The sequence below is a fragment of the Ictalurus punctatus genome, chromosome 5 (genome assembly GCF_001660625.3).
Source record: "Ictalurus punctatus breed USDA103 chromosome 5, Coco_2.0, whole genome shotgun sequence".
Lineage (NCBI taxonomy): Eukaryota > Metazoa > Chordata > Actinopteri > Siluriformes > Ictaluridae > Ictalurus > Ictalurus punctatus.
In genome coordinates, this window is record NC_030420.2 from 21,457,424 (window position 1) to 21,475,930 (window position 18,507).

The 18,507-nt window shown below is 38.3% G+C and overlaps 1 protein-coding gene across 10 annotated transcripts; it reads left to right on the plus strand.

Moving 5' to 3' along the window:
* Nucleotides 1-1,972: 1,972 nt before the first annotated feature.
* Nucleotides 1,973-8,935, plus strand: mapre1a (microtubule-associated protein, RP/EB family, member 1a). 10 transcript variants are annotated; one of them, XM_017467192.3, is made up of 9 exons: nucleotides 1,975-2,103; nucleotides 2,477-2,515; nucleotides 3,570-3,731; nucleotides 3,904-4,049; nucleotides 4,195-4,390; nucleotides 5,086-5,124; nucleotides 5,263-5,348; nucleotides 8,238-8,390; nucleotides 8,650-8,935. In XM_017467192.3, the coding sequence occupies exons 3-9, from the start codon at nucleotides 3,611-3,613 to the stop codon at nucleotides 8,698-8,700; spliced, it is 792 nt and encodes a 263-aa protein (XP_017322681.1). In that variant the 5' UTR covers nucleotides 1,975-2,103; nucleotides 2,477-2,515; nucleotides 3,570-3,610; the 3' UTR covers nucleotides 8,701-8,935. The 10 variants fall into 10 exon arrangements, with proteins under 10 accessions (XP_017322684.1, XP_017322681.1, XP_017322675.1 ...); XM_017467189.3 differs by having other exon boundaries at nucleotides 1,976-2,158; nucleotides 3,609-3,731; XM_017467188.3 differs by having other exon boundaries at nucleotides 1,976-2,144; nucleotides 3,609-3,731.
* Nucleotides 8,936-18,507: the final 9,572 nt, after the last annotated feature.

The window sequence follows — 18,507 nt, forward strand, 5'->3', positions numbered from 1 at the left end:
TGGTGTATCGTCTGTCCTGCACATTTCAGTGTTTTCTCTGTTCCCAAGACACCTGATTCAAACCCTCAGATAATTAACAGCCCTGAGTTGAAGTGGATGTGTTACAGCAGGGAAAATACTAAAATGTGCAGGAGAGTTGATACTCCAGAACCAGGGTTGGGAACCTGTGATGTAACCTAGCAGGTGAAGTATACCAATAATGTCCTTTGAAGTTTTTAGGGAATATGAAATAGGTAGGTTGTATAGCGTGTAGTTTCTGCCTCACAGGTTCAAGGTAAAACCCTTCCAATTAAATCCTGAGCTGTGGTTACTGTTTGTGCAGAACTTCTGTGCATGTTTTCCCTATGTCTATGAGGGTTTTCTCTGGGTTCTCCAGTTTCCTCCCGCCTCACAAACCAGTAGGATGTATTCAAGCCTCATGCCCAGTGTTCCCAGGATAGGCTCTGGATCTACCTTGACCCCGACCAGGATAGCGTGCTCCCTAAATGTGAATTATTTAGTGATTTTTATTTTTAATGAGATAAAGAGCCTTTTCAAATATAGGTTGTGTATTATTTAGCCACTAAATATTACTGTTTAGTCACTCACCCATTGTAGTACATTGTGGGATCTCATAAGTTTCAAGGTTAATTGTCATTGTCAAGGACATCAAAATTGTAGTTGCATCTCAAATGAGTGTGTGCACACACACCCTCCCAACAACCCCTATGGTACACAACATACACTCACCATCCACTTTATTAGGAACACCTGTACACCTGCTCATTTATGCAGTTATCCAATCAGCCAATCGTGTAGCAGCAGCACAATGCATAAAATTATGCAGATACAGGTCAAGCGCTTCAGTTAATGTTCACATTAAACATAATGAGAGAAAAGTATGATCTCTGTAACTTTAACTGTGTCATGGTTGTTGGTGCCAGACAGGCTGGTTTGAGGACTTCAGAAACTGCTGATCATTGATTTTCACAAACAACAGTCCCTAGACGTTACACATAATGGTGTGAAAAACAACAAATATCCTGTGTGCGGAGGGTCTGCAGGTTGAAACACCTTGTTGATCAGGGACTGTCTGACCTGACAAGCAGTCTATAGTAAGTCATATAAGCACTCTGCAACTGAGGTAAACAGAAAAGCATCTCAGAATGCACAACAAATCAAACCTTGAACAGGCTACAACAGCAGAAGGCCACATTGGGTTCCACTTCTGTCAGCCAAGAACATGAATCTGAGGCTATCATGGGCACAAGCCTACCCACATTAGATAGCAGATGACTGGAAAAAGACCAAGTGATATTTTTTCCTAATCTTCAGCTGTCCACTTTGGGTGAGTCTGTGCCCAGGAGCCTCAGATTTCTTGGCTGATAGAGGAGTGGAACCCAATGTGGTTTTCTACTATTGTAGCTCATCCACCTCAGTGTTTGGTGTTTTGTGCATGCTGACATGCTCGTAACAGTTCGTAACAGTTGTAAAGTGTTATTGAGTTACTATATCCTTCCTGGTAGCTTGATCCAATCTGGCAATTTCCTTTGACCTCTCTTATCAACAAGGCGTTTCCAAACACAGAACTGTCACCCCGTAAATGTATTTTGTTTTTCTCACCATCCTGTGTAAATTGTAGAGTCTGTTGTGTGTGACAATAACAGGAGATCAGCAGTTTCTGAAATATTTCTAAAATATTTCTGAAATACCATGTCACGGTTAAAGTCACTGAGATAAATCCCCCCATTCTGTTGTTTGATATGAACACTAACTGAAGCTCCTGACATGTATCTGCATGCTTTTGTTTGTTTGCATTGCGCTTCTGCCACATGATTGGCTGATTAGACAACTTCATGAATGTGCAGGTTTTCCTAATAAAGTGGACGGTGACTGTAAAAGACAAAAAGACAAGCACTTCCATCCCGCCCTCCCCATGTAACCTCCCAACAACTACAACGCTTTCATAGGTGACTACAAAATGGCAGCGTGTATGATTTTTGACTGGAACCTTTAATTTGACGTAGGAGTAATCACGTGACTACGGGGACACGCCCACAGTAGTAAATGAAGACTGCGTGGGTTCAGCGGTAGGAGAGGCGGCAGTTTCCAAACTAAGTGACGGTGAGCCTGAGTTTACTCCAGTGTTAACCCGGCGTGTTATGGTGAATGTTATTTAGTACGTGTTTTTAAAATGTGCCAAAACTCGAGCTTGGTAATGGGTTGAGGTTAAACTGTATCGTTTGTTTTAATTACCTACCTAAGGAATGTGTTAGTGAATCAATTAACATAGGGCGTACATAACATAGGGCGTGAGCATAATTATGTCACCTGGCTGGTTTAGTTAACTCCCATGGCATAGTTAGTTTGCATGAGGTAATATTGTGACCTAAAATAAACTGATCAGGAAAAGAGTACACGTTGTAGAACATGTTCATGCAAGTCCTACCTACAGTACAAGATTGTATCTAATCATTTTTCTTTCCTCACAACCCAGTCAGGTGGAGTTAAAGGAAAATTCCATCGTGAAACACATGTAAGACTTAGTTTGTATTAAACAAATTAATTTGGTGCTAATTTGTTGGTTGCATTTTTAAAATTATTTCTTTGTGCAGTCGTGCTTGTGAAAATAAAGGAGCAAGAGCTTCTTTTCTTTCTCACCATTTTCAAACAATATTCACATAGACTATAGAAGTAGTGGAGACTGCAAACATTGAACTCAAAGTTACAGAATGCAATGCAGCTGTATGAAATATAGCAGAAACTCTGCTTGATTAATTTGCAGTCTACAAGATAGCAAGCATGATGATGATGAGGAAAGCAACAATAGAACGGAGGATAAGCGTTGGAACCTGATAATGTTTGAATTGAGTGTGCAGATAAGGAGGTGAGGGAGCTGGACAGATTAAGGACTAAAGCACTGCTGAAGCAGTCTCTTTGTGTAGAGATGAAGGAATGGTTAAATCCCACTGGCACCACGATCAGCAGGTAGTCAGCTAACACTGTGGGTAATGTAGGAAACCATTAACCATAGTAGTCAAAGAGACCAGTGATAGATTTTTAAACTAAAAGTCAAGTCAGATTTTTTTTTACTAAATAAATTTCGGGTGCCATTGAAGCTCGCATGCACCCCGTCCAGGGTGTCAACCCTCCTTGTGCACTGAGTTCCCTGGGATAGGCTCCAGGCTTCCCCACAACTCTGTATGATAAGTGTTGGGGGAAATGTATGGATGTAGCCTGCTTGGTAATTTACATTCATTCATTTAGCAGATGCTTTTATCCAAAGCGACTTACAAATTAGGAAATACGAGCAAAGCGATATATCAAGCAGAGACCAATACAAGTAGTGCTACTATACGATATCTTTAATTGAGTTCTAGAAGAAGCAAAGTGCAGAATGGAGGAGTAAGAGCCAGAGTAAGGTTTTTTTTTTGTTTTTAATAGGGGTTAGTTATGTGTTCGTGGAAGAGGTGGGTCTTTAGCTGTTTATAATTTTAATTATAAAAATTAATATACACATTGTTTAGGGTGGATATTGGGAATTTCTTTTGCATGTCTGTGAATGAAGGAATGATGGACTTTTTTACAAGGCCCCCACTCCCTCCATCATATTTTACCCCCTCTTCCAGTCATGGCTGTGAACGTTTACTCCACATCAGTAACTAGTGCCAACCTTAGTCGCCATGATCTGCTGACCTGGATTAACAGCTCCCTCCACATGAGCCATGCCAAGATTGAGCAGCTTTGTACAGGTCAGTCATTTTACACTGATCCATTGCACCGCAACAATCTCCATATACTTATCTTTAACAAGATGAGGAAATGCACTCAAAGATGATGTATTAATTTCAGGGCAGTGATCACACTTGGTGTAGCCTAGTTCCCTTCTCACTGGAGACTGTATTGCTGCTGTGGTGTTCCTAGGTGCTGCCTACTGTCAGTTCATGGATATGTTGTTCCCAGCATGTGTGCCATTGAAGAGAGTGAAATTCCAGGCCAAACTGGAGCATGAGTATATCCACAACTTTAAAATCCTTCAAGGAAGCTTTAAAAAGCTAGGGGTGAATAAAGTAAGTAAAGACTCGTGCCGTTACTCATTTGCAAACAGTGCAAGTCCAATATTCATTCTTTGGGCAAAAAAAGAAGGAATAAATGTAATGAACCATGTCTAAAATTTTATTTTGTGTATTTAACATATTCCAATGTTCTTCATAGATTATCCCAGTGGACAAGCTTGTGAAAGGGAAATTCCAGGATAACTTTGAGTTTGTGCAGTGGTTTAAGAAATTTTTTGATGCTAACTATGATGGAAAGGAGTATGATCCAGAAGCGGCTCGACTGGGGCAGGAGATCGCTGCCTCCCAGTGTCCGGCTCCAGGTTTGGCCAATAAACCTCAGAAAGGAGGTTTGGGTGAGATGAACTAAGTTAACCATTGCAGAATTCAGTATAACCTCTTTGATGCCCATAATTCTCAAAGTGGGATCCAGGGACCCCCACGATTCTGTGAGGCATAGCCAGGTCCACGATTTATTTTGTTACAGTGGTGGATATCACAGCCCACCATTTCTCGATGATGTATCCATTATTTAGTTATTGTAACGGTTTGACTTACTTCAATTGAATGGTTTTAATCCATACCTCAATAAGTCAAATACATGTCAGCCTATAAATATTGTAACATCAACTTGATCTTAGTGGAAAGTTCAGTAAATGCTAGCTTGGTGGTGCCAATAAATAGCCAAAATATTATTGAATGCATTTTTAAATAATAAAACTAATATTTGAGTAGTTTCATTATGTTAATTAAAATATGTACTGAGATGGTCTAGGGATTTATTTATTTATTTATTTTAAGATAAAGGGGTCCCTGTCTAAACAAGATTTTAGCACCCCTGTTTTGGACTAGTTCTGTTACATGGATATTTCCATCTAATATAATGTAGACTGTTGACGTATTGACCTATAAAACCAAAGCATATCCTTATTACGTATTCCAAAAACTGCTTTTAAATGTACCAATTAATAATTTTTTGGTCATTTTTCTAATGTTTGCTTTGTGTCTGTGCCTGAATAACTTGCAGCCTATTTATGTTTCTTAATCTCAGAGACACGGATCACTTCAGTGAAGCCCACGGCTCCAGTTGGTAAGATGCGTAACATGTGAATAGCTGAACTGAAGTAGTTATTTGCAGCTTTATTCTGCTTTACTGTTTGAATGATGCTCTTATTACGATGTTTTATTGCACATTTGAATCATTGTGCTGTGTACATGTGCTCCCCAGCTCCGCAGCGAATGACCGCAGCTTCTCCCAAGAGGGCAACTCGACTGAGAGCAGATCCGGAGCATGGAGAAGAGCTCATTCACATGGTTAGATTTTGCTAAAAAGAGCATTTACTCCCTGATATTTTATGCACATTTGAAGTAATGCATAAAGCTCAAATGTAATTATGTCAGAGTTTAAAAAAACGTAGTTAATGATCATAGGAGAATATTATAGTAGTTTTACAGGTTCTCCCATGCGGGTTTCCTCCGGGTTCTCCGGTGTGTGTGCACACGCACGTGTACATTTGCCATGTGATTAACTCAGATCCTGAGGCAGGTGTGTTCCTGGTTGGGATGCACCACAACCCTGATGAAGATAAAGTGGTTATTAATGAATGGGTCAATTCATTAGAAATCACTGAAGGCCTCCAATATAATAATTACATAAATAGTATGCACAATTTCAGGCTCGTATCAGTGTTGGTTTCGGCGATATCGAGGCCTTTAAAAGTGGTTGTGGCCCTAATTATTCAGTGAAAACAAGTGCTAAACAAAAGGTTAGAAAGTTCCATAAGTCTTTTTTTTTTTTTAAACTATTTATGCTAGATGAATGAAATTCTCAGGGACTGTTACCCTGTATAAGATACCTTTAACCTCTAAAATAGATAGTCCACAGTTGCATATTTGTGAGTTTATGGCTTGCTTTATATTGAACAAATCAATCTTTCATGCTTTTAAGAAACTTTGGCCCTCTATCTTCACACTAAAGCACATCAGAAATGTAAAATTTTCGTGTGTTACTCATATTTTTTAGCAACTAGGTGTATATCTGAAAGAACTCAAACTTTCTGATTTATGATGTATTAAAATGGAAAAAGAAATTGAGCCTATTTTTCCAAATGCATATAGTTGCAATCAAAATTATTCAACCCCCATTGCAAATCAGGTTTGTCAATTTACAGACTTTCATCTGTTTGCAATGAACAAATCACATGCAAGCAATTGAAAGAGTTCAACACGATGAATGCTCACCCCCCCCCCCCAAAAAAAAGTGGTTTCCCAAAATTCAACTGAAACTTCAACTTCTCCAGTCTCTCAATTATTCAACTCCTTCGTGGCAAGCATCTTTATTACTTGGTAGAGCACCCTTTTGCTGTTATGACCTGCTGCAAACGAGATGCATAGCTTCTGACGGTGTTCCTGAGGAATCTTATCCCATTCCTCATGAGCAATGTCCTCCAGTTCAGTGATATTCTTGGGTTTGCGTGCTGTAACCGCCTTCAAATCCCACCAGAGACTTTCTATGGGGTTCAAGTCAGGTGACTGTGATGGCCCTGTAGAATCTTCCAGGACTACTTCTGCAACCAAGCCTCGGTGGAATCTGAGGTATACAAGGGATCATTGTCCTGTTGGAAGGTCCAATGTCGCACAAGCTTCAGCTTCCTCACCGACGGCATGACGTTTTCTCCTAGGATTTACTGATACTTCAATGAAGCCATCTTTCCTTCCACACGCTGCAGATTTCCAGTGCCAGAGGATGCAAAGCAGCCCAAGAGCATAACCGAGCCACCACCATGCTTGACTGTGGACAGAGTGTTCTTTCTTCATTCTTCTTCCTCCAGACATACTGCTGATCCATTGTGCCGAAAAGTTCCAGGTTTGTTTCATCACTCAACAGATCAGAATTCCAAAACTTCTGTGCCTTATTTATGATTTTGAGCCGACTCTTCTTGTGCTTTTGGGTCAGTAGTGGCGTACGTCTTGGAGTTCTGCATGTTTAGTACGTGTCTTACTGTTCTCACTGAAACCTCAGTGCCTGCTGCCACCAAGTCTTGCTGCAGGTCTTTTGCAGTCACTCGAAGGTTTTTCACAACCTGCCTTTTCAGAAATCTGGTTGCAGCCATTGATGGATTCCTTTTTCTGCCCCATACAGGTAGTGTATACTTGGCAAACCTCTAGCCAGTTCAGGTATTTCATGAGTTCCAGATCAAGCACATCTGGTGCAACTAATGAAACCCTTGATTAGTTGCATCAACTGTGCTTGAGACAACACCTGTTTTGCATATTTGTACTGTTGTGAGGGATTCTATTCAGGGGTTGAATAATTTTGAGACTGGAGAAATCATTATAAGTTGCATTTTCAGTTGAATTTGGGGAAACCACTTGAAGCATTTGTTGTGTTGAACTATTTCAATTGCTTTTGTTTGATTTTGTACATTGGAAACGGATGAAAATCTGTACGTTTTGACAATAAACCTGATTTGCAATCGGGATTGAATTATTTTGATTGCAACTGTATTCTTAATTTGTTTTATCTAGTAGAAAAAGAATTCCGGAATCAGTTTTAATTAGAAAATGCTGAAAATATGAAGTTGTTTCCTGGAACTAAACTATATTTATTAAGGTAATATGACCTGTTTTACTACAAATGGAAATGCAACATGTTCTTTCAAAGCATGGAAGTATATTTTATTTTTACAAAGTTCAGCAGGCTGTAAATTAGCAAATATGCAATGGCAGACCTTCTATTTTATAAGTTAGATAGCTTACACTTGACAATAATCCCTTTCAATAATTCCCCATTTCTTGCATCTAGCATGACTAGTTCAAAATGAATGAGTTTGTCATTTACAAAGACATACGGAATTTTGTAACTTTTTCTGTAGCACTTGTTTTTACAGTAAAATTAAGGCCGCACCCCCTTTAAAGTCTCTCTATTTCAAACACTAATGGAGATACAGGCCTGAAATTTTACTCACTATTTATTGGGAATAGTGACATTATTTCCCGAAGGTATGAAGCAAATAAAAGAATGTCAGTCAGGAACTTTCTATTTATTTATTTATTTATTTATTTATTTAATCTTGTGATTTGAGTTGGATTTACCTGAATGACTTTTCTAATTCACACTGGTAGCTTATTGAATATAGTTTGAGTAAAACAGCTTCCACTTGTACCATAACTTGCATTCGGTTTCCCTTGTATTTCCACCAGCTCCATGATCTAAAAACCAACATTTCTGATTTGGAGAAGGAGAGGGACTTTTATTTCAGCAAACTGAGGAACATTGAGCTCATCTGCCAGGAAAAAGAGGGGGAAGCTGATCCCATACTGCAGAAAATAGTTGACATTCTGTATGCCACAGATGTAAGTGTTACTATTTAAGATGTACAGTGCCCTCCACTATTATTGACACCCTTGGTAAATATGAACAAAGAAGGCTGTGAAAAATTGTTTCTTTAATCATTTGAGCTTTTGTTCAAAAAAAATTCATGGATTCTTCAATTTTCTTTGCTCATATTTACCAAGGTTGCCAATATTACTGAAGGGCACTGTATGTATAGAATCTCGAACTGTATTGTTTTTATCAGCTATTAGGTCATTTGTGGTGTTTTTCTTTCTGAAGGATGGTTTTCAGAACCCTGAGGAAGGTGCTGGTGAACCTGACGAGTTTTGAACAATCTTTAGGCAGTTGCCTGATTTATTGTTCAAGTGGGTGTGTTTTGCACATGCACAATGCCACATTCCTTCAGTCTGGTGCCTTTTGATTCTTTGCTTTTGCACACTGATGTTTGAATGTTCTATTTCTGTGACTTCAAATATTTATATTTGAATTGACAGATGACTGATTTTGAGGTTGTTGTTGTTGTTGTTGTTGTTGTTGTTATTATTAAAGATGTTTGTCTCACTTTCTACAGAAGTGGCTTATTGGGGTTTTTAATGTTGATTCTAATACTAAGGTGAGGTTGCTTTAAAGTGTGTTCTGCAGCATTGCTACATCTGCCCTTAAACAAGTTTTGTTGCTACATTATGATGCTGTTGTTCAGTTCTAGCTTTTAATGTTACTTCCTTTAACTTATACATATAATGTGTTGTAAGCTTCTGTTTCGTGGTCTTGCCTCTGACAGCTTCCGTTTTTTTTTAAACACTAGTTAGACATGAAATAAAGTACAAGCACCCTGTAAGTTTCATACAAAGCAACAATAAAAACAAGACAGATGTGAATCAAACTAAAACTCAGAACAAAAACTACACTGTACCAGAAGATGCATGGATTCTTTAAAACATAATGAAATCATGGGGTGTTGCTCAGATGTTAGTGTTAGCTTTACAGGAACACAAGTAATAACATTTGGTGGATCTGTAGCTCCCTAGTAAGTGGTGCAAACATAAGTAATGAACCGACAGATCCATGAAACTGGTAAGAACCTGTTATGGAAAGGTTTATACCACAGAGTGAATGCACAGTACATGATCAATGGAAGAATATTTTCACATTTAGTTTTGTGATATAAAGAATCAAGTGGTGGTGCTCAAAGTTTTTGGTTTATTAAAACGTACAATAGCAGGTAAGTTAGACTATTAGCCATAATTTATGAGGCTAGCTGAATTTTAATCTAGCTACCTTTAGCTAGCAAGCAGTGAGCAATACCAAGGACATTGTGATGTACTGTGCAAAAGTCTTATGCACCCTATTTTATTTAGTACAAACTTTGTTATAGACCAAGCAGGAGGCACACCTGATTTTACCTGTTTAATCAGTTGGTCTTGGATTTCAATAGATTTAGGTGTGGCTTCTGCTCGGTTGGAATGAAAACCTGCACCCTCACCGGCCCTTTCCGGATAAGGTTGCCCACCCCTGTTATAGATTCTTTATTGTATGACTTCTACATTATTGAGTCAGTATAAAACACTTTAGATTTCCAAACATTAGTTTTCCAGCGCAGTATTTAAAATTTTACAGAAAAATGTTTGTCAGTAAACAAAGCGGCATATTGAGTGGTAAGAAACAACTTTTCAGACAAAAAAAAAAACATAATGAAGGCTGCTGGATTTTGCTGCAAAAATAAGAAGTGCGAAAGTCAGTGTCCAGAAGAACTATGGCTGGTTCTGCAAGATACTCAATAAAACTTACAGCTCATTTCCTTATAAAACTGCACAAATTCTACCCTAGACTACTACTTTTTTTAAGCAAAGGGTCATCACACCATCTGTTGCCTTTTTCATTTATTACTGTTTACTGCTCTTTATAGTATTTTTTTTTTTTTTAAATGAAGAAACATTTCATTATTTTTGAACGCATCTTTGCTCTACAGCAATTCTTTGCATGTGCCTAAGACTTTTGCACAGTACTGTACATGGATCTGCTGCATTTGTTCACAAATTAGCCCACCTAAAATTGAGGTAACAGTGCTGTTCAAAAAACAGTGGGTAATTTAGTCTTTCATTTTCTCCAGCAAGAAGAGATGGAAATAAAATCACAAGCACACCTCATCTGAATTAATTTAACATGAACTTCCATGAGTAATATCTGTCAAGAATATGTCATGTAAAATGTTGTAGATTTTCAGAAAAAGAGTGGGATCCATATTTCCAATCTGTCTTTATATGCATCATTCCTCCCTCTTCTTACTCTTTGCATAGACACTTCATAGTTTTATCAGATCCACTACTACCCTGAGCTGAACGCTATCGCCACCTTCTGTACTACAGATCAAATGACCATGGTTTAGACCAGTGGTTCTCAAACTGGGACACCGGTGTATCCCTTTGTGGCCCACTTGAGTTTTCAAATTTTCAGTTTCATTTTTTTCCCCTTCACACTATGCTCTTCTGTATTAACGTTCTCATTTAAGAGACTGCATCCTCTATCTAAAAACTTATCCACTTTAAATAGTTTAGATTTTATCAGCGTGTGGCTGTACAGTACTGTACACTAGTATATTATTGGTTGTTTGGGGTGTCTTAGTGTGCTGTGTATAATTGATTTCATGTATTAATATTTCAAATTTTTATGTACATCATAGTTCAAAGGTTCACAATCCTGACTTTACATACAGGTAAAAAAAAAAAAAGTTTTTTAAAAAAAATAATGTTCTAGAATTTCTGTGCTGCCCTCCTGGTACCATTGCAGCCCCCGTTTGAGAACCACTGGCTTAGACTTCAGCACCTGCTTAAAAAAAATGCATACTCAAGTATGACATGCAAACTTCACATAGTTTATAATCGTGAATATCAATTCAGGAATGTTTATGACAGCACCTCACACTCCATTTTCTTTTCTTTTTACGTTTTTGCACAATCCATTTAATGAGATTTTACAAGCCTGAAAGTCACTACCAGAACAACAATTGCACAAAATAGTATGACCAGTGAGCATGTATTAAACTTGTGGAAGCCCATTTCTTCCTGTGGAACACAAAATTTAAAATATTTACTAAGTCTTCATAATGAGAAAGAAAAGTAAATTAAATTAAGCCTTTGTCAAATTTAGCAATTTTTCCTCAAAATGATAACATAATATTCATATAAGTTTTAATATTCACCTCATGTTCACAGCTTTTGAAAATGTTTTCAATAGCATTTATCACATTGCCATAATGCATCCTCATGTCTAGATTCTTTTATTCATTTATTATCATATTTTCAACACAGTTTTTCAGTACATCTCACTGCTTTTAGTTGGTGTTATACTACTAGAGGTTTAAGTGAATATTCTCTTCTGGGAGTATCTTTGATATCCAAATTCGCAGTGACTATCAGAAACATTTAGAACATGCAAAAACATCATTTACATACAGTTTCCTCCCTTGACCCTCTTTGTGACACAATTCATATTATTATTCTTTATATATCAACTGCAACTTGCCCACTATTTGTGTGTGCAGTTTATACCATTGCACATGCAAATTATTAAATTATTTTGGATCTTGGTAAACCAAGGCCTTGTGGGTTTTATGACACACAGAACAGTACATTTGGTAATGAACAGGGTTGAGTACTTTTATATTTTGTGCCAATGAATTGCTGTACCCAGTCTCATACCACTCATGTCCATATATGTAATAATACAAAACTATATTAGTACCTTTAGAAACGGTAGTGGTTAATCAGGTAAATGCATACCTACGCAATGATTTTCTATGTAAGTTTACAGCCCTATACTGCCACCTGCACAAAATTTGAACTAAGTGCATTGAGCTCAGACAACTCACATGAGAGGCTGCTCATCTCCCATTACTTAGCAAATGGTGAACGACAAACATAGCAAAATGAGCAGTTTCTCCAAAGACAAGGTTTTTAATTTTATTTTTAATGCTTATAATTTTAATGTGTATATACCACACTTATAACTTCTGTGTTTTTTCCTGCTCGTTTTCATTCTTCTAAGATTTTATATTAATGTTCTGTTTTGTGATGCTCACTAATTTTTATGTGTGCGAGTAGAACGTGTCCTTGTGAGATTTGCATGACTGCATCTGCTTGCAAAACATTCACTCAGGAACATCAGCATACGCCCATTCCCCCTCTACAGTATACCAGCTATTACTACCGTATCAACAACACTGTGGTTGTTGATGCTTACAAGCCCACATATGATGCAGAATTCTATAGTTTGTGTAACATGCTTGATGCAGATTGGATTTCTCCAAGGGGTCACAGGTAATATGCACAGCGTTTTGCCGAAACAGTTTCCACATTATCTAAGCAAACTTTTGGTCTTCTATGATCCACCACGCATACTTTGATCAAAAGGTGCAGGCTATTTGATGGTACCTCGAATAGTAAAAGCTACAGCAGGGGGAAGAGCTTTCTCTTAAAGAGCCCCACAGTTATGGAACAGTCTTCCAATTAGTGTTTGGGACTCAGACACAGGCTCATTGTTTAAGTCTAGGCTTAAAACGTATTTGTTTACTCAAGCCTACCATGAGAAGACTTTCTATTACGCTAAGCACAGTCCTAAGAATCTCTTCTCTTCCTCTTGCCTTCTGTCGAGCCACAAACGATTTTATGGAGATACTAGAGATCCTGATCCTTTATGTTTTAAGGACCTGCCTGATCCATTCGGATGCCCTACCACTGGATGGAGCTCTCATCTACTCCAGTTCCAGATTGCTGGGACTATGGTTGCTTCTAAGGCCCAACAGACTTCATATTAAACCATAATGAACTTTCTTTTACTTTTACACTATCTGTTGTTACCCAGATGAGGATGGGTTCCCTTCTGAGTCTGGTTCCTCTCAAGGTTTCTTACTCTTAACATCTTAGGGAGTTTTTCCTTACCACTGTCACTGGCTTGCTCAATTGGGATAAATTCACACATTTAAAATCTGTATACCGTGTTTATATGTTTCTGTAAAGCTGCTTTGAGACAATGTCCATTATTAAAAGCGCTATACACATAAAATTTAATTAAATTGAATTGAATCTTACGAGCAGCCATTCTGTGCAACTCTACAGTGCCAACTTCAGGCAGGTCAGATGTGACTCAATAACACAACTCAGTAGAGTCAGCTTGGTAACAGCTAGGCAGAGGACAGCAGGAGATTAGATCAGATAGAAGGAGCTGAAGAGAAAAAGACAGCAAAAGCAATAGAAAAGAGTTGATATAAATCAAAATCACTATCAACTTAAATCAACTTCAGTATTAAGCTGTTAGAATATGTATACATTTATGTGTTTCCATTTTCCTTTTAAAGACTTACAGTATTAAACATATGGAAAGGATAGAAAGGTCCTTTTTGCCTTTATTCTCCCACACCATCCATGCACTCTGTCTGTATGTCCTCTCCAATCATTTTTCCTGCTGCAGGTGGTGAGTGGATGCCATGCTGGTGAAGTGAACATATGAGATGTGATGAACAGAGGTAATACAGTAATGAGATGGTAATGCAATTCCAGACAAATGCCAAGAAGCCCATACAGGTGACTGCAATATCCTTTCATGGTGGCAAAAGGAAACAGATCTCTGCTTTCAGAGCTCCCTTTTGTTGTTCAGAGTTAGGTGGGACCAAAAGTCAAGTTTGGAATCACAGCTAAATGCCTTACAAGATGCTTTACAGATTAACACATAAGAAGCACAGTGCCAATAATCTATAGTTCCCTCCACTAATATTGGCACCCTTGCTAAATATGAGCAATGTAGGCTGTGAGAAATTGCTTTTATTGTTTAACCTTTTTAAACTGGGGCTCTAGAGGCGTTTTTCTTGAAAACCTTCCAAACAACTGATGTAGGTGACTTTGGATTGTCGTTTTGGACATTTCTGTCGCAAAAATTCATGTAACTTCTGCAATTCTCCAGCTGTGATCTGTGGAGATTTTTTGGCCACTCGAACCATCCTCTACACAGTGTGTTTAGACAATATAGATACACGTCCTCTTCCAGGTTGACTCATAACATTGCCAGTTGAATGGAACTTCTTAATTATTGCTCTGATGGAAATGGGCATTTCCAATGCTTTTGCTATTTTCTTATAGCCACTTCCCATTTTGTGAAGCTCGAAAAAGTTTTGCCGCATATCACAGCTTCCTTGGTCTTACCCATTATTATGAATAACTAAGGGAATTTGGCCTATGTGTTAGCTCATATTTATTCCCCTGTGAAACAGGAAATCAGGGTTGAACAATTTCTTGTTCCTAGTCACCCAGGTGTACTAAAAAAATGTCTAAAAATTTCTCATATGAATTCATAGAGGTGCCAATAATTGTGGCACACGTATTTAACAAAGATTTTTTTTTTTTTTTGGATAAACCCATGTGGTGTTTGCAATTGTTTGATATCCATGAGAGCAGAGTATTGTGTAATTATTTATTTTATTTTATTTTACATTTATTTACATTTACATGTATTCATTTGGCAGATGCTTTTATCCAAAGCGACTTACAAATGAACAAATGATCTTTTTGAACAAAAGATCAAAATGCTAAACAATAAAGACAATTTTCACAGCCTTCTTTGCTCATGTTTACCAAGGGTGCCAATGTTAGTGGAGAGCACTGTATGTGTCAGGCTAGAGCAAATGTATTATGTTCTATTTGTGAGTATTTCATTGAAATCAGAACAGTGATGAAGTCAGAATTTTGATGTTTGATGTATCTTCTTGAGAGTTAAAGTATTATGTATTAAGTATTCTGAATTGCAATTTACTGTATTTCAACCTTACAATTTCAAAAGAATTATGTCTGTTTTCCTTGTGCTCTTCCGTACTCTCATAATCTCTTTTTTCTCCTTCCCTCATTCCCCTTGGATCATATCTACACCTCATGGCTCCAAGATTCTGGTTGACTCTGGCTGACCCTTCTGCCATATAAATGTTAATGAGAACCCAGGTTGTCTGGTATGTTAGAGTATGAGTGAAAATATTTCTTGGTGTATTTTCTGTAATTTCTTTATAGCTTGCAAAAAGACTGATTGGTTAATTACTATAAGTCTGTTATGAGGTTGATATCCCTGATCTGATGACAACCATAAAAACTTTCCTGCAGAGAAATAGATGGCCACTTTCTGGTCTAAATAGCACTAATGTGTGTGTAACACTGAAGGGCACCACAAGGAATAGTCTGCAGGCTCCTCTGCAAGGTCATTCGATTGTTTTACAAAGTGATATGACCTTGGCCCCAATCTAAAGAATCATTATTTTTCTTTTTTCCTGAAAGGTGAGAGTTCAGAGGCTTTAATATTTGCAAAGCCTTTAATTAATTCTGTACAGAATCCAACTATTCCTAAAATGACCTCAGAGCTGTCACTGATACAGGAACTGGAAGTCTCTAGTGGAAGTATAAATTCCACCTTGTGCGGATCAGGTGTGCGCCTCCCTTAATTTATCTTGATGCCTAGATAAATGACCTCTGACTTAAGCAGCTGGGCTTTCTTTGGATTCAATTTGAGTCCTGCCCCTTCCAATAAATGAAGCAATTCTGCCAGCAAAGTGAGATGTTCTGACCTGGTAGTGGTCTGTAACAACAAATCATCCACATACTGAATAAAACATTCAGGCTTAGAAAACAGTTCCAGTATTTTTTGCTAAACACTGGTGAAGAGTGGGTGAATTCACAAAACCTTGTGAGAGGACATTCCAAGTGTTCTCTGTGTTTTTGAACTTAAAAGCAAACTTATATTGGCACCCTGAGTGTAATATAATTAACTAGAAACCATTGGACACATCAAGACCGAATAATAGTTAGCCTTTTGCAAGAGAGATGCCAGTACCTCAGGGGTAGAGGCCACTACAAGTACACAAGTGGGTGTGCATTTGTTAAGCTCCCTGTAGTCCATACACAATCTCTAAGAATTGTCTGGTTTGTGAGCAGGCCAAATTGGGATAATAATGGAGAAAGGCAAGGCCTAATAACACCCTGTTCTAACAGAGAATCCACAGACCACTGTATGTAGGGATTTGCCTCATCTGGATAATTATACTGTCTGAGGGAGGGTGGATAACATCCCTGAACTTTCACTTCCATCACATTAGTATCAACATGGCCACAATCATGCTTTCAATGTGCAAAAACTGCTTTTTTTCAGGAATCCCTAACTGGGTGGCTTGCCAATATAAGAAAAACAAAATGCTGAGGACGTCGACGATCACAGTGTAAATTGCAGTGTAGCAATGACAAAGTAAATGAAGCACTTCAAGTTCATCAGAGTCAAAGTGAACCTCAAACAATATCAGCTCAGATATTTGATACTGTTTTTCAAACCAGTTTCCCACCTGTAATGTCAATGAGGTCTCGCTCTAAATGTAAATTAAGGGTAACAATTGAAGTGATCACTTTCCATTCTCACATTGTTGATGTCATTACAGGTGTGCCCAAATGGTAGGGTGATAAGAATGTCTAGATTCATCTGCCCTCCAATCCATTCAAGGTGAGTTCATTGATAGAGCATATGGTTCTCCCTCTCTTTCTGAAATGAGTGCTATCAAAAAGGCATTTGAGAAGAGGCACAAATCCAGAGTGACTTACAAGTTTGCTTTGTAGTCTCTATCAAAAACCCATCCTCATGCTAGTTCACTAAGTAAGGGACTAAGTGCAATCAGTCTAAAAAAGTATGAAAAGAAAACACAAGACACAAGGTTTTTAAAAATTGATCAACAAGTGCTAATTCAAGTGCTTAGAGAAGAGTTAGGTCTTTGGACTTTGGCCAGCCAAGAGAATGCCATTCCACCTCCTATGTACCAGGACAGAGAGCAGCCTAGATGCATGTCTTCACTGTGCCATGAGAGATGGTAGGTCCCTGCTAGAAGCCCAAAGGGAGCATTGTTCAGAGTTTTTTTGCTTTGTAGGCAAAGCCTTTGTTTTAAATCTGATGTGGGCAGCTACAGGAAACCAGTGTAATGAAACGGCAAAGGGGATGGTTTAGGAGACCTTGGGAACCTTGAAAAAATGGGCACCAATCCAAAAAAATTGTCCATAGTGACTCCCAAGCAGACAAAATGTCTAATTTCAAATTTTAGTGTCATTGACATTTACAGCATTTTGGCAGACACCCTTATCCAGAGTGACTTCCATTTATCTCATTTATACAACTGAGCAGTTGAGGGTTAAGGGCCTTGCTCAAGGGCCCAGCAGTGGAAGCTTGGTAGTGCTGGAATTTGAACTTACAACCTTCTGATCAGTAGTCCACCACCTTAACCACTGAGCCACCACTGCCGATTGTCATGTGCAGAAAGATAAAAATAAGTTAAATTAATAGTAAACAGTAACCATTATAAACATTGTATGCAGTCAAAAAGTGACATAGTGTTGGATATTGCACATGATCACACAAATTTAAACACAACATATGGAAATATCAAAGGATTAAATATTTTTAATGACTTTGTTAGAAACTATTTTGTTAGAAAAGCCATATCAAGCTAGGACTGGTACCCCTCTTTCGGAGTTCACTGTGAGCACCTCAATGTGTACAAGGAGGTCTGGAGCACCCTGAATGGCCTGTTTTTGGGTAGGTGTGTATAGGCATCAGTTCTCCAACAGTTCTCCAGGTACCCAGGTATCCTGATGCCTCTGGCTATTATGGGAGATAAAGCAGCTTGCACACAACTTGAAAACACCAGTGGCATTAATGAAAGGCCAAAGGTTAGAATTATGAATCTGAATGCTTGTCTTTGGAAGGATGGTCCAGTCTTATGGTTGCATAGCATGGATTACTGGTATGGATCTAACAAACTTAGCATATAGAAAGAGAGGGTCTTTGGGAACAAGTCACTGGACAATGGTCGTTCTTTTTGCCTGTTCCATTGCTAGCCCCTAGCCTTCATGGCTGTGCTCCTCGGTGCACTGTAGTGGTGGGCAAGGTGCTGTTTAGGGCCTACACCATGGGACAGATGAGGCCAATTAACCTAAGGCTTGTGGAAGGCAGGTTGAACCTTTGTGGGAATTGGAACACAGAAGCTATGACCAAGAAGTGTTGCATAGATTCTCTGTTTGGCCATGCTGGTTTTGTGATTCTGAAACCTGCACTTTCCTATCCGTGGCTTCT